At 39.5% G+C, this 20,679-nt stretch overlaps 1 protein-coding gene across 1 annotated transcript in view; it reads right to left on the bottom strand.

Annotated features, from left to right (window-relative positions):
- Positions 1-127: 127 nt before the first annotated feature.
- Positions 128-20,679, bottom strand: part of STXBP4 (syntaxin binding protein 4) — a 223,583-nt gene continuing 203,031 nt past the window's right edge. The window contains exon 19 of the mRNA XM_040640852.1: positions 128-228. Within this exon, the coding sequence (XP_040496786.1) occupies positions 180-228 (49 nt within the window). The 3' untranslated portion in view covers positions 128-179. The remainder of the gene's footprint in view (positions 229-20,679) is intronic.

Raw genomic sequence — 20,679 nt, 5'->3', positions numbered from 1 at the left:
CAAAACACCTTAATATATTATAAAGTACACAAAGGTAACAGTAAAGTATAAATCAACATCATAAACACACACACACACACATATGATGAAAGAAAGGGAAAAATGAATGAAGACACATATACCTTTATGCTTATCTGTCTTCTCCAAATTTTCTGCATTGAGCATATCTTTTTATTCAGCTAAGTTTTACTTTTGTAAAACCAAGGGGATTCCTTTTCCTCTTCTTCCCTGGGAATAAAGGGGGAACATTCATTCATAGGATATGGTTTCAAGTCCCTCCACCTTTATTTCTCAAGATACACCAGAATGTTCAATACATAATAGCAGGTCCTATCTCAAGATGTGGTCTGACCACCACAGAGCAGACAGAGAGTGGCAACAACTTCTCTAACTTCCGGCACCATGAATATGGCAATATGACTCAAGTTTATGTTGGGGTTTTTTTAACCTGTCTCATGGTAAGACCATTTGTGTTGTACTTCTAGCAAACTAAGGGCCTGCATTTTCCTTATGTGTACCAAGATTGGTGAATGCTTCAAGCATTCTGTCCTTAAGCTATCTGTGGTCAGAGAAGGTGTTGATATGGTCCTGGAGCCTGGGCTCAAAGGCACTAGAGTATAAACCAGACAGAAAGCAGGGGAAATGGGATCATAGTAGCAGAGGGGAGCTCATGGTCAAAGCCAAAGGGCAAGTGTTCAGCCAATGTCAAGAAATGGAGCAAGGGATCAGGAGCCTTGGTAACACACTAGGTCAAAAAATGAATTAGCTGTGACCTTGGGAACTAGGACTCTGGACTTGTGCTCTTGGAAGATGTCAGGGACTGAGTTTTCCAGGATATTCACTGTGCAGCTTGGGAATGGTTTGGTCAATTTAGTTGGGTGGAATATGTGATTAATATGCTGAACCCAAGTGTGTGCCTTGATATTTATCTCTATTAAATTCAGTCTTGCTATATTTGGTCAATTTTTACAGCTCAATTAAGAAATTTATGGGACCTGATTCTGTCACCCATGTGTTAGTTCTTATTTCTAGCTCTGTCTGTGACCCACAGATTTGATCATTGTGTATACCAGGTATCCATACCAAATCCATTGAAATCCATCACCAAAGACCCCTCCTGCATCCACCAGGGATTGCCATTCAATCATAGGCCAACTTTTCACCACTTCCCTTCTTGTCTCTGAGGATAACCTGAGAGATCCCATGAAATCCTTTATTGTAGAACACTTCCCCAGATCCATCAGTTTAATGACCCTAACCAAAAAAGACATGAGATGAATTTGACAAGACTTGTTCTAGTGAGCAGATTATATCTCACCTTACCATGTTCCCCTCCAGGCTAAGTAAGCCCAAGGGCTCTCATCTTTTCCTGATACCAGAAAGGAGAACAATGAATTGTAATAAATAGGGTGACAATAAGCTAGATTCATCTCCAGTTGGGTGATGTACAAATTTCCATTTCCAAATATATTCATTTCCAAAAATTTTATTGTTGTCTACAGTCACTTTGCCTAAAGATTCCAGCTATCTGGATATCCAGACACATACCCACAAAGTAAGCTTTTCTTGGTACCAGATCTGGTCCAGGATCCAGTAATTAGTTTTGTTGGTCTAGAAACTCTTTGATCAGTCTTCAAGAATTGAACAGACCCAGGAATCCCAACCCATGGCAAACATACATTCATTCAACAAATTTATTTATTCATTTGAAAAAAAAATGCTTCTTTGTATCTACTTGGTGATTGGCACACTGGTTCTGAACACTGGGATACAACAGCAAAGAAGATAAAGTCTCTGTCCTCATAGAGTTATATCAGTAGGAAGAGGCAGATAATAAATAAGTAGGCAAATAAATAAAAAATGGAATTTTAAATAACTGTAAATGCAGGATAGGAGATAAAGAATGATGACTATGTGGCTGATGGACAGCTGATCATGTTAATATATTCATGTGTAATATGGATTTCCTTTCTTATGGCCAATGCTTATGTCCTCATTCCTGGGCTTCAGTTTTCACTTACAGAGGGCAGGAAAGATAATTGGAATACATGGTAATTTGGAAATCAAGGAAAGCCAGAAGGGTGGTCGGAAAGCCAAAAGGATATTAGCTTGTCCTGTTGTGTTGAAACATCTAGTAGACCCAGTGGAATGATAGGAAATGCAATATGGAAGGAAGAACATTACATAACTGTGGTTCAGCAAGAAAAAAATGTAAACCTAAGCTCAAATGACATGTTATGGACATGATCTGATGTAGCCTCTTTCCCCACCTCACCTCCTAATCCCAAGCTAAAAGTGATGCAGACAATGAGTGTACAGTTCTGGGTTCTTCTGACTTGACAATAACTCTGTGTGGGCTGTTGAGCCCACCCCATCTTGGATGTCACTTGAAAAGAAAAGGAAGGTGTTGGAGACCTGTTCACTCATGCCAACGTGTATTTATCATTTCATGTATAGCCTGTGCCATACTTTTTGGCTAATATAGCAAATAAAAAACAAAGTAATTTCAGCTGAGTCTGATTTATCAATTTCCATCTTGAAGCCTTCAGAAGCCTCAAAGAAGTCTGGGCTAGCCAAGAATAAAAAATAATAAGCTACAATTTTAAGTGTTTTCTCTGTGCTGGTGCTATCCTACATGTTGTATGTGGACTCATCTCTTTTAATTCAATAAGACAATCAGTGGTGTACTAGTTAAGATCGCTAACTGCTGTACCAAGTATGTCTCCAAAGGAATAATAGTTTACCCAATAGAATTTAATTTTTTATCATACATATAGTCTAAGGTGGTTCCAGGTTGGTAAAGGACCTCTCCTCCACACAGTCACTCAGGTATCCAGAATGTTAAAGGCTCTACCACATCTAACCAGTGGGAAAGTAAAGAGGATGGAAGTTTGAATATAGGAAATTTTTAATGGGCCAGGCCTGGAAGAGTTGCAGACTCTTTCTGCTCATACATGACTGGCTAGAAGTTAGTCCCATGGCCACCCCTCAAAGTTCAGGAGAGGCTGGGAAATGTAGTCTCACCGTATTCCCAGGAAGAAAGAGCAATATTATTAATATTAATGTATTAATAGGACTGAGCACACGATGCCAAGTTTTGCCTTTCTGATCCCCATTTATCTACACATTTTTGGCTGACCACCCCCTTCTTTGCCATAGTCTTCCTTTGCATGGGTTAATATCTATTAGTCTGGGATCAACTTAGCTTTTCTCTTTGTCCAGGAAAATTTTCCATATCATATTTCTGCATTGATTTTTCTGACAAACTCAGAATTCTCAGGTGTATTTCATTGTTTCTTCCACTAAGATGATTCTGCCTTTAGTCCATAAAGTCACTGCAGAGAATTAGGCTATTTCTAGGCATCATTTTTACACCTGTGCGTTCAAGACAGTCATGCCAGCTTTCTCTTCTGTTGTCACTACCATAGGATGTCCTATTTGAAGCTGTTACTCCTCTGAGGTCCTTGGATAACCTAGTTCTGTTTGACTATCTTTAGTCAGTTTTACTGACCTCATGAGCACCCTCTTATAAGCAAGTCAGTGACAGTGCAGAGGATCAAAATTTCACAAAGGTTTATGATGATTTAGGCCCTGTCCTGCCTGCATTGCAACATCTTTCTCAATTCCTTCCCAGTTCTGAACACACACTCATTCCCACCATAAAACCTATCTCCCATAATATGTACAAGGAGTGTTTTCAAGATAGGAGGAATAAGCCTGTCTTTTGACACCAATTCAGAGGTGCTTGTCATCAGGAGACCAGATGATCTAGCCTCCCCATCTCAGGGAATGATGCTCAGAAGCACAAATGTCTTGGGGCACCTGAATGGCACAGGTGGTTAACCTTACGACTCTTTATTTAGGCTTATGTTGTGAACTCAGGATCATGAGATCAAGCCCTGTGTCAGGCTCTGTGTTCAGTGGGGCATCTGCTTGAGATTCTCTCTCCTTCTACCTCTGCCCCTCCCGCTTCTGCTCTCTCTCTCTCTCTCTAAAGTAAATAAATAAATCTTAAAAAAAAAAAAAGAACCACAAATATATTTAACCATGAGTAGAGTGTGTAATTATGCACAAGGTAAAATTACAGCTTTGACTATCGAACTATATTTTGATCAGAAGATCCTTTAAGAGAAAGGGAATGCTGGTTGTTCCTGCAATGCAAGCATTTTAGGGGAGGTAAAGAAATTAACTGGATACCTTTCCCCTTTAAGCTGGAGACCCATTATAGTTTACCCCAATTCTGTTTAAGTACTCCCATTTTCAAAGCTTTGTAAATAGTAAATACATTGTATAGGATGGCTATAAAAGTGATCTTGTCACTCTTTTCTAAAATTGTGAATAGGTTCCCTACTATTCAGCTAGGAGGAAAAGTATGCAAAACATACAAAATGCACCCTCTATTTATGATTTTGACCATGAACTTCACTGTTCCTTGCCTATAACATTTTATAATATGAATATGCAACTCTGTAAGTTGAATATAATATAATCAATATGACTGACCAATTCGGGCTGACAAAATTCCATTTTCATAATGACCCTCTACCCCTCTTGGGAAAAAATGGTGAGAAATGGAATGGACAGTAGGTTTGTGTGACATGGGGATTAAAACATTCGAAAAAGGTAAGTAGGGGGAAAATGCCAGGATGAAAAGGAAGTTCATCCCCAGGTGGAGAGACAAGAAGGTTCTGAGATGCTGGATAGCCACTGGTGGGGACGAATGCTTTTGAGTGTGAGCCTCAAAGTGCCACCCCAGATGCTTCTCTGTACCTGAGGAGATTATCAGAAGTTTATTGGAAAAGGAAGATAATTAGAACACTGGATTATGTGCTCCACGAAGTCAGTGACCATCATTGTCTTGTTCTCCACTGCATCCCCTGTTTTAAGCTCAATGCCAGGCATGTGGTAGCTGCCAATCAAATATTTGTTGAATACATGTTGAGTGAATGAATGAACGAAAATGACAAGAGCCAGGCTACTCTTTGGGGTTGCTTGTAAAGAAGTTATAATGTTGCAGGGGGAGAGAACCTTCTCCCATGCCCTTGGGAGGGCCAACCTAGGGTAATGACAACCCTGAGGTTAAGAATGCAGCAGAGATGGCCAAGAAGAGGTCTGATGGTTGTGGCCACCACATGGTAAACTGAGGTCACAGCAAATGAGTGAACCCCGTCCCTCCCAGGACCTTTGAGGGGAAGGCAGGAGATCAGAGAATTTAGGGACCAATGTTTCTACTGGGGATGTGATATCAAACCACTGTGGATTATTGTTTGTACCCATAGCAGTGACTATACTTCTCTCCTCTTATCTTCTCCCTGGTTTCTGCTTTGCTCCCTCAATGCTAATATGCAAAATGAAGGTAAATTTATATTCTTTTTCAAAAAATATTACTTTCTGAAACTTAAGCCTAATTCTGCTTTGTGGAATAAGAACCTTAAATAAATCTAGTTTCTTTCCTACATGTCAGTCCTTCAAACAGAGAATGTATGACAGAAAAGAATTCCACTTTCCTTTTATGTCAGAAAGAGCCAAAGATTATTTCTCCCTACTTATATTGTGGTTGTGGGAGAATTTTGTTCAAGTTAAACCTTATAGTCTCTCTTCACCTTCTTGAGGCTCAGAGGAGAATTTAATTAAGACACCTCAAATTGATTAATGAACAGAGGTGGGAACTCATTCTCCCCAGTTCACTTTTCTTGACAATCCCAAAGTCATTTCAGGTTGGAGACATATTAATCTGGCTTTTTTTGTTTATTTGTTTGTTACAAGGTTAAAATGTGTTCACTGTCCAATATGTAGGGCCCATGGGGGATAGAATTTCTTTCTTTGTCATTCATTACACATTGTCAAGTTTATACAATTAAAACTATGTGGAAACAAATAATTTTCTGAATGCTTAAATCTGGTTCTGATCCTCTCAATAGTTCCCTCTGGGTAAGACTGCCTTTATTTCCACCCTTCATTCCTGGGGATACTTCTGATGTAGGAGAGCAAAGATCTGGAAGAAATCTCCCCTGGCTGACCTCACTCAGAAGTGTACCTGTTGGTAATTAATGGATTTGTACATGTCTGCTGTAGAGTCTCTTCCCACCGCTCTCCCTTCAGCTCAGGAAACTGTAGAATGGCTGGCTTCCTTCTTGCTGGCTCTGAGCAGAGAGGAAGTGGGTGTAGATGTGGTGACTTTTGTTAGATAACTGGAGATTGGAAATGCATATATTATAGATTAAAACTTAAAAATATTAAATAAGGTTTTGTTCCCTCCTTCCCACCATGATCCTATCTCCATTGACTTCGCATCAAGTGTTTCAGAGACCACTGTTGGAAGGAAGACTTAGAAAGAATAGAAGCAAATTCTTTCTTTCCTTGCTTAAAAAAAAAAAAATCCAGATAGACTCTTGAAACTCAGAGCAGGGGCACTATTCTTAAAATCTAAGGCCTTTTATCTTTGCAAGGGAGGCATGAGATGAGGTGGTGTTTTGTTTTGTTTTTAAGGGCTAAAACTCTGAAGGAAGCCAGATAAAGAGTTAATTCTCTCTATAACTTTCTATAGAAAAAGGTGACTGCCTGGGTGAAGAGGAGCTTCAGGTAAGGATAAAGGAGCTGAGCTGCCAGTTGGTTGGTCCCAGAGATGGGCCTTGCCCTTTCCCTCTGCCCCTGAATCAGCCTGGAAGAGACCCAAGATAGCAGAACAGAGCCCAGAGAGAGGGGGCACATTCAGGAAGAGGAGAACTGTATTTTGCTTCCTAGATAAAGCCTGAGTGGGGAGAAGTGCTTCGGAGAAGTCTTTTATACCCACTTTGGAAAGTAGTTTACAGCATAAATAGGGATGGGGCAGGTCTCAGCGGAGAGTGCTGCAGATAGCACACCCCGCCCCCCACACCCAACAGGCACTCAGGACACCTGAGAGGCACAGGATAGTAGCCCAAAGTTCCACATGCCCTTAGAGGGACACAGCGTGGCTGACAGAGGATGGCTTGCAGGAGGAGCCTGGCCATCAGAATGAGGAGGGTGACCTCTGTGAATCTGTCCTCTGGGGACAAGGCACAATGGAGCAAAGACCCTGGCGGATACAGAAGGGACCCAAGGTAGCGACTAGTTTATACATGGTGCATTACATCCCAACAAATTCCATCAGATATGGGAGGCAAGCTGTAGACCAGACACCACATCCCACCGAAGTCCCCCTCAAAATTAGATGCCACGTTGGGGGTGGGATGAGCAGAACATGGATTAAATCTTAGCCTAAAGGACCTGTAAAGAAAACCACTTAATTGACTGATTTATCTGATTTAATAGCTTATGTGTTCTACATCAGACGGAATGAAGGCCCTGGCTAAGTATTAAACAATGTTGTATTTTACAGTGTTATATTCTTTGTGTTCATTGAGTTTTATGGCCTGATGATTAATACTCACTATTTAAATGAGGGCTCTTGGGGGGCAAAAGGCCTGCTCAGAAACTGATTTCTCTTAATCTCCTTTACAGGTTTTTAAAATAGGGGCATGATTTGCACTTTCCTAATTTGTTTGACCCCCTTAATGATTTTTTTCTTTTTTCTTGTTTATGGTAATTGTCATGTTGAACAACAGCGTTTGAATGATGTAACAGAAAACAACCTGATTCTGTTCTAAGGACTGCTCCTGCAAACCCATTTGAAGGGTGAATTCTTTCCTAGTCTTTTGGATACAATCTGGGATAAGACCTATGACATTTCAGCCTTCTCTGAGATAATTAAAGCACCCCAATGTTCATAGCAGCATGTCCACAATAGCCAAATTGTGGAAGGAGCCGAGATGCCCTTCAACCGATGACTGGATTAAGAAGATGTGGTCCATATATACAATGGAATATTACTCAGCCATCAAAAAGAACGATTTCACAACATTTGCAGTAACATGGACGGGACTGGAGGAGATAATGCTAAGTGAAATAAGTCAAGCAGAGAAAGACAATTATCATATGGTTTCACTCATTTATGGAACATAAGAAGTAGAAAGATCAGTAGGAGAAGAAAGGGAAGAAGGAAGGGGGAGTAAACAGAAGGGGGAATGAACCATGACAGACTATGGACTCTGGGAAACAAACGGAGGGCTTTAGAGGGGAGGGGGGTGGGGCATCGGGATAGGCTGGATGGGTATTAGGGAGGGCATGTATTACATGGTGCACTGGGTGTTATATGCAAGTAATGAATCATGGAACTTTACATCAAAAACTTGGGATGTACTGTATGGTGACTAACATAACATACTAAAAAATTTTTATTAAAAAAAAAAGTCTTTGGTCACTTTAGTCCTCAGAACAAGCAAATACTCAAAAACTAATTTGATGTAATTAAATCAATTTTTAAAAAATCAAGTTAGATCCTTATTTTATAGTTCCCAGCAGATAAATTTTACATAGATAAAATATTTTTTAAAAATTTAAATACTGCATCCTCTCCAACATTTGTTGTTTCTTGCCTTGTCAGTTTTTGCCATTCTAACTGGCGTAAGGTGGTATCTCAATGTGGTTTTGATTTGAACTTCCCTGATGGCTAATGATTTTGAACATTTTTTCATGTGTCTGTTAGCCATTTGTATGTGTCCTCATTGGAAAAGTGTCTGTTCATATCTTCTGCCCATTTTTTTATTTGATTATTGTTTCTAATGTATTGAGTTTGAGAAGTTCTTTGTAAATCTTGGATACCAGTCTTTTATCTGTAGTGTCATTTGCAAATATCTTCTCTCATTTTGTGGTCTGCCTCTTAGTTTTTTTGACTGTTTCCTTGGCTGTGCAGAAGCTTTTTATCTTGATGAAGTCCCACAAGTTCATTTTTTCTTTTGTTTCTCTTGCCTTTGGAGATGTGTCATGAAAAAAGTTGCTGTGGCCGATGTCAAAGAGGTTGCATCCTATGTTCTCCTCTAGGATTTTGATGGATTCCTATCTCACATCGAGGTCTTTCATCCATTTGGAGTTTATCTTTGTGTATGGTGTGAGAGAGTGGTCAAGTTTCATTCTTTTGCATGTAGCTGTCCAATTCTCCCAGTGCCATTTATTGAAGAGACTTTTTTCCACCAGATGTTTTTTCCTGCTTTGTCAAAGATTAGTTGCCCAAAGAGCCGAGGGTCCATTTCTGGGTTCTCTATTCTGTTCCATTGGTTTATGTGTCTGTTTTTGTGCCAGTACCATGCTGTCTTTGTGATCACAGCTTTGTAGTATAGCTTGAAATCCGGCAACGTAATGCCCCCAGCTTTGTTTTTCCTTTTCAACGATTCCTTGGAGATTTGGGGTCTTTTCTGGTTCCACACAAATTTAAGGGCTGTTTGTTCCAGCTCTTTGAAAAATGTCATTGGTATTTTGATTGGGATGGCATTGAAAGTGTAGATTGCTCTGGGTAGCATAGACATTTTAACGATGTTTTTTCTTCCAATCCATGAGCATGGAATATTTTTCCATCTTTTTGTGTCTTCTTCAATGTCTTTCAAGAGTGATCTGTAGTTTCTAGAATATAGATCCTTTATCTCTCTGGTTAAGTTAATTCTGAGATAACATATGATTTTTGGTGCTATTGTAAATGGAATCAATTCCCTAACTTCTCTTTCTTCAGTCTCATTGTTCATGTATAGAAATGTAACTGATTTCTGAGCATTGATTTTGTATCCTGCCACATTACTGAATTGCTCTATAAATTCGAGTAATTTGGGGGTGGAGTCTTTTGGGTTTTTCATATAGAGTATCATGTCATCTGCAAAGAGAGACAGTTTGACTTCTTCTTTGCCAGTTTGGATACCTTTTATCCCTTTTTGTTGTCTGATTGGTGTTGCAAGGACTTCTAGTACTATGTTGAATAATAGTGGCGAGAGTGGGCATCCTTGTCATGTTCCTGATCTTAAGGGGATCCCTATTACACTATTGGTGGGAATGCAAGTTGGTATAGCCACTTTGGAAAACAGTGTGGAGGTCCCTTAAAAAGTCAAAAATTGAGCTACCCTATGATCCAGCAATTGCACTACTGGGTATTTACCCCAAAGATACAGATGTAGTGAAGAGAAGGGCCATATGCACCCCAATGTTCATAGCAGCATTGTCCACAATAGCTAAATTGTGGAAGGAGCCGAGATGCCCTTCAACTGATGACTGGATTAAAAAGATGTGGTTCATATATACAATGGAATATTACTCAGCCATCAGAAAGAACGATTACACAATATTTGCAGCAACATGGACGGGACTAGAGGAGATTATGCTAAGTGAAATAAGTCAAGCAGAGAAAGACAATTATCATATGGTTTCACTCATTTATGGAACATAAGAAATAGCAGGAAGATCAGTAGGAGAAGGAAGGGAAGAATGAAGGGGGGGGGTAAAGAGAAGGGGGAATGAACCATGAGAGACTATGGACTCTGAGAAACAAACTGAGGGCTTCAGAGGGGAGGGAGGTGGGGGACTGGGATAGGCTGGTGATGGGTATTAAGGAGGGCACATATTGCATGGTAGACTGGGTGTTATATGCAAATAATGAATCATGGAACACTACATCAAAAACTAAGGATATACTGTATGGTGACTAACATAACATAATAAAAATTATTATTAAAAAAATAAATAAAATAAAATAAAACCAAGAAATCAGAAAAAAAAATTTAAACACCAGAATAAAGCATTGGCAGATAGTAAACCAATTAGGGATAGACGAGGACTGCAAGCATAAAAGCAATAGGAGAGGTCATCGAAAAAGATGGTTATATCTGGCTACCGAAAAATGTAAGCCATTTGTCACCAACACCAAAAACAAAATGTAAAGGGGTCTGACAAACTGGAAAACCCATTTACAAACAAACATAATGAAGGATGAATAGCCCTAAATTAAAAAAGGAAATAATTCTAGTTATACAAACACTAACACTGGTATAAAAATGTGCAAAGGACCCACATAAATTGGCATGATTGAAATGAATGATGCTTAAGCCTGATGAGGGTGGGGTGAAATCTTGGCCCATGTCCCCTCTCATGGGAGTCACACAGTAACAAATACCATGGGGGGACATCTCACAACAAGTATCCCACGAGCTTTAAAATGAGCACCTCTTTGACTACAAAAATTCCATTTCTAAGAATCTAAAGAGATACAGGATTCCAAATTCATATTTAAACATGGCTACTGCTCATACATGACTTAGGATACTGACCCACTGGAAGTGGTACCTACAGGCAGTGATAAGGTCTCTTCAATGAATGATTTATGTCTAATCTATGATGGGTAGCATGTAGCCATGTTAAAAAATCCTCTTTTAAAATAGCATTCCATAGCAGGAGCAATAATAATGATATAAGATTAAGTGGAAAAGAGCAGGATACAAATTTCTGCACAATGTGTGATACCAATTTTACTACATACACGTGTGTTTATGGGTTTGTGGGTATCTTCATAGAAAGATTCTAGAAGAAAACAGAATGTACACAGTGTCCATGTATATTTTAAGAGAGGAAAAGGAAATCTACCTATCAAGAATTAATCTTTTTCCTCCTTATCTTTCTAATTTTATGATTTTGTAATCTGATGAAAACATTACAAATTGGCACATCAAGCAAAACCATAATCTTATTTTTGGCATTTATGATTGCTCCTTTGAATCCTATCAGAGAAAGGAATGCAGGACTTTCAGATGGCAACTTGCCAACATTGCAGATCGGGATTTTAATGAATTCCCTCCTTCTGAGGCCTAATTTAAGCCCAATTTAAAGTAAACAAAACAAACATATTACTCCATAAAGGGGAATGAGCACTTCTTTGTTGTGCAGGCTTTGAATTTGAATCTCTTTATAAAATGAAAAATAGAGCAAAAAATTAGCTTAATAAGCTAGACTGCTCCTCTGCTCAGGCTTTTCTCATTAAAGGTTTAATAACATAGAATGTCATTGGAAAATGTAGGTTTATACAGTTTGTCAGTGATTCAGTTTTCTTCTGCCTGAATGTTGACCCCTGAATATTCTAGATGCAGGGGTCAGCATGTTTGGGAGATAAATCTGTGGTTCATCAGTGACCTCCACCCTTTTCATCTCACACCTTTCTTCCCTAGCAAACACACACGCACACCTCCCCCACACACATACACCCTAACTTTTTTTGTGTGAACCTATCCACCACCGGCGAGCAGTCTAGACTTCCCATTCAGCCTGCCTCTTAATGATGCTCTAAATCCCACAGAATGAAAAGCCTATGACTGACACCAAGATGAGAATCCTCTTGGAAGAGGGGAATGAATGGTGGGATGGACAGTGATGTTCTCAGCAAGCTGAAATGGTCTTTCAGCCCATGACATGACCCGCAGGATAACACTAATGTAACGTGCTTCGTCTGTCTCAGTCCATTTGAGCTGCTATAACAAAAATGCCATAAGCTAGCTGGTTATAAACAACAAACATTTATTTCTCACAGTTCTGGAGCCTGGGAAGTCTAAGGCCATGGCAATGGCCCATCAAGTGTCTGGTGAGGACTTACTGTCTCCACAGGGTGGAAGTGACAAGGGAGTTCTCTGGGGTCTGTTTTATAAGAGTACTAATCCCATTCATGGGGGCTCCACTCTCATGACCTAAGCACCTCCCAAAGGCCCATCTCCTAATTACCATCACATGGGGGGGTTAGGATTTTGGCTTAGGGCTTGGGGAGGAGGACGTAAATATTCAGTCTGTAGCACTGTCCAAAACATCAGCAGCAGATGGGAAAGAGCATAGACCAGTTGATCACAGATCCCAGGCCGTTCACTTTTTACTAAGAACAATGGACCACTGTTTAAAAACAATTGGCCCTGATGACCAAGATGTGTGCTCGCCATATTTGTTTCACTGAGCTTTCACCTCACCCTGTAAGGCAAGTGTTTTTGTCCCAGCTGGGCCGATGAGCAAAGTGAGGCCCAGGGAAGATTACCTTCCTGCTTACCTCGTTTGTTTGGGTCTCTTACTTCCCAGCTCAAGCCGTTCTTCCACCACTGCTCCTCTCTCAGCTAAGAGGACAGCCCTGGATGTGCCTCAGCTGGGTCTGGACATGAGGTGGGGCTGTGCCATGCCCCAAGCAGCATCCAGCACAGCCCTTGACAGAGAAGACCTGAACCTCTCCAGCCCTCTTCTCTACCCAGACAAACTGTTAGATAGAACTTCGTTTCTAGGGCATTTGTTTTTCGATGTATCATTGGGTCTCCTCACACAGTCACTGTCTGTTGAGGGTTGAAAATAAATAGGATTATTTTCCTTCAAAACCTTCAGCCTTCTCTTCCTTACTGATAGCTCTTCATCCCTCCCCTTTTAAAGATTTATTTACTTATTTGAGGGGGGGGGCGCTGCACGTACAGGATAAGGAGAGGGAGAAAGAGAATCCCAAGCAGACTCCCTTCTGAGCACAGAGCCTAACTGGGGGCTCAATCTCATGACCCTGAGATTATGACCTGAGCCGAAATCAAGAGCTGGACCCTTAACTGACTGAGCCACCCAGGCGCCCCTCCCCTTTTATAATATGACTTAAAATCACTGACTTCTAATAACTAAAACTCATCTACACAGATATACTACCTCTCTCAGGCCTATTTTGTTTTCAAGGATGATGTAATTAACTGTGGAGGAACAAGCTTTATCCACTCTACAAAAATTTGTAGATCATAAAACACCATGGATATTTTCTTCCCCCTTCTTTCCCTTTCAATTCCTTTTCCTTCCTCTCTCCCTCCCTCTTTTTCTTTCCCTTCCTTCCTCCCATCCCTCCATCCTTTCACCAAGAGGGTGATTATACAGTCTTGTTTTCCCAGAACAGTCTTGATTTTCCCATGTTGTACCAGTGTAACTATGACTATCACCCACTTTCACTATCAGAGATGTCTTGGTGTGAGTAATAAATTATATGATTTCTCAATCCAGTCAACAAGCATTTATTGGGCATCTAATATACAATCTACTACACATAGGATACTGTGCTGGGTGCTAAAGAAGCAAAGAGGCAGTTCTCAGGCTGCAGTTAAGTCAACCAACATTGAGTATTCCTCACCTGTGACCCTGCTAAGTGCTATGAAGGATGAGGACATACCAGGAGAAATGCCATGGGTTTCCTGAGACAGACTACACTGGTTTCTAAGCCCAGCACGGTTATAACTTCGGCCAAGTTGGCCTCAAAGGGTCTCAGTTTCTTTATATATCAAAAGGGCATACCCATGGGGCTGTGGAGAGGATTAAAACAGATAATGCTAATAAAGCATCGAGCACACAGCCTGGAACTTTGAGACTTAAAAATGGTAGATATTATCAATATTTTATTATTACTACTATCATTACTATTTTATTGTTTTTGTAATTATAAAACAATTGCACACTCATTGTAAGCAAAGTCAACAACACAAGAAATACAGAGTGAAAAGCAAAAGTTACCCTCCATTGCTCCCCAGTTCCACTGCAAAGTCGATCAGTGGTCAGTTTGTCGTTATCCTTCTACAGTTGGTCCATCATAAACAAACTACATATATCTATCTGTGTGCAGCAGAGGGGCATGTGTGGTATAAATGTGACAGGATGCTAAATGGGATATTTCTTATTATGTCCGATTTGCAGTTAATGCACTGAAGATGAAGTGACCCATATTCTAAAGAGAAGCACAATACCCACTCACACAAGATTTACTGAAACAAAGCAAAATGAGACCAGTGACATCACCATTAAGCTTACATATTTCAGGCCCAATAAGGTGACCCCCTATAAGAATGGCTCATGTGGATGAGAAAGGAAACAAGTCTGACCCTGGGAGTCAGACCCAGGTTGAATGCCTACAGAGCTGGATACTTGGTAAGGACACTGACGTGAAGCAAGGCTGGAAATTTCCAAGGAGAACCTGCAGTGTGCAGTGCATCTGCAGGAGTTTGGGTTGTGTATGCACACAGTGACTGGTGACTACTTTCCTCCGGGGGAAGTCTGAGGAGGGCAGGAGGCTGTCTGCGGCTGCCTGGATGGCACAGCTTGGAGAGGATGAGCAGTTTGGTGAGTTGTACGTGGTGAGGAAAGAAAGCGTGAGCTTCACAAATGGAGACTCACTAGACTGGAGCCTTCTCCAAACGGTGGTCTGTTAGGGTGCAGGGACCCCAGATATAAGAGGTTGTAGGTTCAAGGTTAAAGGAGGACAGGTGGAGAGTGACTCCTTTGGGTTATGTTGAAGATTCCCATCAGTGTTTCCGAAGAACTCCCAGAAACACCTCCATAAGAGAGCTACATGAGAGAGCCTGCCTTGACAGAGATCATTGACATAGGATTATCACAGCAGTGGCCACATAGGACATTGGGCTCTTTCCTTTAAAACCACCTTTTGCATGCCATCAGTAAAGGTGGAGAAAAGGAAGAAAGAGTACACGAATAGGCATCCCCCCTTCCTCTGTCACATTACTGATCTCCAAACTATGGTTAGGACTGTGAGGGTAGAGGGGAGAAGTTTTTTTTCTTTTTAATAATAATGTTTTATTATGTTATGTTAGTCACCATACAGTACATCCCAAGTTTTTGATGTAAAGTTCCATGATTCATTACTTGCGTATAACACCCAATGCACCATGCAATACGTGCCCTCCTTAATACCCATCGCCGGCCTATCCCATCCCCCCACCCCCCTCCCCTCTAAAGCCCTCAGTTTGTTTCCCAGAGTCCACAGTCTCTATAACACCCAGTGCACCATGCAATACGTGCCCTCCTTACTACCCATCACCGGTCTATCCCATTCCCCCACCCCCCTCCCCTCTGAGGCCCTCAGTTTGTTTCTCATAGTCCATAGTCTCTCATGTTTCATTCCCCCTTCTGATTACCCCCCCTTTCTTTATCCCTTTCTTCCCCTACCGATCATCCTAGTTCTTATGTTCCATAGATGAGAGAAATCATATGATAGTTGTCTTTCTCTGCTTGACTTATTTCACTTAGCATTATCTCCTCCAGTCCCATAGAGGGGAGAAGTTTTAAATTGGATGTGACATTGAAGTTTTGATTCAGGCTGGCTATATTTTCTAATATCTTCAAGTGATCAGAAAAGAGGCTACAGGGCTGCCTGTTGTAGTTATCATATGGCTGGGAAGGGGGATCATGGAAACAAATGCGCAGCTATTTTCTGCTTCTTACTGAGTTCAACTCATATAATAAGCTAGTCACACACATGTGCACCATTACACCCACATGACATATATGTAATAATCACAGCAGTAGGATTTTTTTAAAAAGACATCATACTATAAAATTTTTATAACTCGCTTTCCTCACTAATCAATATATAGTCTATTATAGTAAGTCTAGAACTACTTTGTACTTTTAAATAGATTTATAGTATGCTATTTAATGTATGCACAAAAATTTAATTAACCATTCCTTTACGTGGGGGACATTTAGATAGTTTCCAATTTTATACCACTAGAAATAATGCTTCAGTATATTTCTTTTTATCCAAGTGCCAATATTTCTGTAGAGGAGATTCCTAGAAGTGAAATGATATGCATATTTTAAAGTTTGGTAAATACTGCCAAATTGTCTTTCATAAAATTTGCATCAATTTGTCTTCCCACCAAGAGTACATAAGAGTTCCTAACTCCTCACACCCTTGCCAAGAATGTATATAAATATTTGTTAATTTGAAAGACTAAAAAACTATCTTATTATTATTTTGTTTTTAGATTTTTTTTAATGTAGTGAGGTTGGGCATCTTAAAATAGGTTTTTAAATTTTTGTTTTATGTAAATTGTCTATTCACCTTGCCCACTTTTCTATTGGATCATTTATCTTTTTATTGACAATGTTAGAATTTTTTTCTCTATCTCTGTGTCTCTCTCTATGTACATGTATACATGCATGCTGAAGAAATATATATATGACAGATATATCTGTCTCTCTCTGAATCTCTCCATGTCTATATGCATAAATGTCTGTCATTTATATCTTTCCCAGTTTATTGCTTACCTCTTAACACTGTTTATGGTATCTTTTACCCTACAAAAGTTTTATTTAATGTAGACTATCTTCAATTTGTTTTTATTTTGTGTGTTAACCTAGGAATGATTTCTTTAATCTTCTTCAATATTAAAACTGTTTGAATCTTTAGATCTTTAATTCATCTGGCATTAATTTTATATGAGGTCAAATGCCTCCTTTATATATAATACATAATAAATATATAGTATAACCAACTATTTTATTTTTTTCCTTTATATGAATCCATTTGTCTATTCTTATCTCAGCATCATACAGTTTTATTACTAAAATTTTATAGTATAAAGACAAAATTTCCTTCATTAAAAAAAAAGTTCCTTGGCTATTTTCTTGCATTTACTCTTCTGGATAAAGTATAAGATTTATCCAGTGCAACTCCTCCCTTCCATATGGATACATGATTCTATTTCTGGCCATGATACACTAATTTTTTCAAATAAATCCTTTCATTAGAAATGACTAGAAAGGATGGACAAAATATTTTTAAAAAATCTCTTTGAAAGTATTGGAAAATCACCAAAATTGCAAGATATATAAATGTCGATGTAGATATAAACAGTCATATTTTGGAAAATTATATGTGTGCATGTATGTTTGTGTGTGTGTTACCTTTTTTAAGGTATTGGAAAGATACCAAAGCAATAAGTATTTGAGAGGGCAAAAAGAGGAAGGGGAATCCATAGAGTTGTGTCCAACTGGTGTCAATTGGTGGCTGAGAGATTGGTTTCTTTGTTTTGATTCGTATGAAGGATGTGCTGCCAAAAGTTGAGTAGAGGGTCCATCAAGGAGGACTGGCCCTGGTTAGATAGATAGCCAAGGTTTCCAGTTGAAATCCTTGAAAAGCTGTATTTTAGGAGTCAATGTAGTCTGAGCTAGACAACCCTAGCTTTCATTGAGTGAAGCCCAGCTATAAGTGATTCAGGTGATTAAGGTGATCTGTATCTATTATAACTGTTTTCACAAGTAAAATCAAATCTTTTCTGAGGAAGATAACATCTTTTAAAGTCCAGAGTTATCTCCCTAATTTTTCACACACAATATTTATAATTCAATTAAAAAAAAAAGGAGACAGACAAAGAAAGAAGAATTAACAAAAAAGAATCAAATAAAAAATAAGAAATAGAAGTAGACCCACAGATGATCTAGATGTTGGAGTTATCAGGTATGAAGCTTAACTACGATTAATATGTTCAAGAAATGGTATGATAAAATAGAGAATTTCAGCTGGAAAGTAGAGACTATGAAAAAAAGCAAATATACACTGTGGAAAGTACAATAAAGTAACTGTAATTAAGAACTAAGTAGCTTAACATCAGATTAGCCACAGCTAAAGAGCGAATTAGTGAACAGGAAGATAGGTCAGAAGAAAATATCTAGAATAATACAAGGAGAGAATAGCATTAAAAATGGGAGCGTTTAGGGACATGGTGGAAAGGTCTAACATATACGTAGCCGGAGTCTTAGAAAGAAAGGAAAGGGAATATGGTCAGAAGCATATTTGAAGACATGTTCACTGAGATTTTCCAAAAATGACCAAAAAATCAAATCATATTTTCAAGAATTACTGTAAACTCTTTTTTTTTAAAGAACTGTAAACTCTTATCATAATAAGTAGCAGACAAACAATGCCCCCCTCACATCTATAGAGAACTCAGTAACACTGATAAAAACCAAAGACAAAGAGAAATATTAAAACCAGTCAAAGAAAGAAAGAAAATTACTGCCTTCAAAAAAGGTACAACGAAGATTTAGGGCTGACTCCCTAACAGAAAACAATGGAAGACAAAATATAATGGAATAATATCACCTAAATTTGAAACATATATTATAGCAGCCTTTTTTTTCTTTTCTTTTTTTTTTAAGATTTTATTTATTTATTTAACAGAGATAGAGACAGCCAGCGAGAGAGGGAACACAAGCAGGGGGAGTGGGAGAGGAAGAAGCAGGCTCCCAGCGGAGGAGCCCGATGTGGGGCTCGATCCCAGAACGCCGGGATCACGCCCTGAGCTGAAGGCAGACGCTTAACCGCTGTGCCACCCAGGTGCCCCTATAGCAGCTTTTTCTTGAATACCACTAGTGAGTTCATCAAATAGCCAGCTCCATTTGGGGATACATGTGACTGATAGAAATTTCTTTCTTAGCTTCTCCTTAGTTCTCCTACCATCCATCCTTTCTACAAACACTGAGTATCTATTATGTACCTATCAACTCTCCTAACTGATGTGAATACGATGATAACCAGGACACATTCACTATTAGGAGTTCATAATTTGGAGGGTGGGAAAGACGGTAGACAGTTATTACAATGCTGTGTGATAATTTCAATTAAAGGAGTGAGTACAAGATGCCACAAGAATATTCAGCAGGGGCATCTAACTCCACATAAAGAAAAAGGACATCACTCTCAAGGAACTGATACCTGAGACGAGACAAGAGCTATATATTTTTCTTTTTGAATGAAAATGCAAACTAGGTATTCTAGATGTAGAGAACCATACATGCAAAAGCATAAGAAAGTGAAAGAACATGCCATCTGGTCTGTCTTATTCTCAACTACAGCAGATGAGCTCCTTCCTGAAGTCAGCAAATACAATTTCCAGCAGCTCCAGGATTGCATTGTTTCAGTTTAGCAAACTCAGTGGAAAGAAGCTTCTTCCTATGGTCCATTTATCACTTTCCAGAGATGTATGCTTCTTGACCTTGTTTGGCTCTTATGCCCACCCCCCTGGACCATTTAGATTTGGTGGAGGAATGCAGTACCAGGACTGCACAACCTTGAAGCATGATTAGAAAAGAATCAATTGTTTCCAGCTCCATCAGAATTACATGGAGTAGAAGATGGGTAGGATCCCAAGGGATAAGATGTTGGTCAGAAATAAGCAATGCTTATTACATTCTCTCAGCCTAAACAGCAGGGGTTATCCCAACCCTGTTCTTGAGAGTTTTTTTTGTGTGTGTTGCTATGGAAAGAGCATGGAATTTGGAGTCTGAACTCTTGGCCAGGTTCACTATCTTTGTTATACTGAACAAATCACTCTTTAAACTTCAACTTCTGTGTTTATAAAAAATATGTGCAATGTCAGACTGGCTAAATTCCTGAAAAATTTAATGAGATCATCCACGAATAAGCACCTACCACAAGTCCTGATATGCAATACCTATTTAGATTTCCTTTGCTTTTTTTCCTTGGGCTCTCAGGCATTTAAGAGATCAGGGCTGGGGGTGAGAATTGTATAAATCTGGATCAGATAGTCCCAAGAGTTGAAGAACCACAACAGCAGACTATGGAAAGGGCTGTGTTGGGGGAGAGAGGAGCAGAGATCTGGGTGATGGTGGAGAAGAGGATTTGTGTCTGGAGCATAGAGTGTCTTAGCTTTTGAGTTGACTCTGTCATCATTTGTGTGTGTGTCCAACCGTACCTATGTGTCTTACTTATGTTAGACAAGTTAAAGATAAATGATTGCCACTGGTTCAAAATGACACTGAAGAATGAGGGCCAAGAGAAAAAGAGACACATCTTGCTTCGACAAGGTACGTGTAATTCCCCCTTCATGTGAAGTGTTTACTATGTATGCTAATTATTCTGCAGCATAACAAGGACTTGGAACATTAGGACATATGCTTCAGATTAGGTTTGTTGCAAGTCCCATTTGGTGACAAGCAGTCTACGGTGTCTATGCAGACCCAGCCTTGCAGGGTTGCTGCTCTTGC

This window comes from Ursus maritimus, unplaced genomic scaffold (genome assembly GCF_017311325.1).
Source record: "Ursus maritimus isolate PB19 unplaced genomic scaffold, ASM1731132v1 scaffold_24, whole genome shotgun sequence".
NCBI classification, from domain to species: domain Eukaryota; kingdom Metazoa; phylum Chordata; class Mammalia; order Carnivora; family Ursidae; genus Ursus; species Ursus maritimus.
This window is presented reverse-complemented; position numbering and strand designations above follow the sequence as displayed.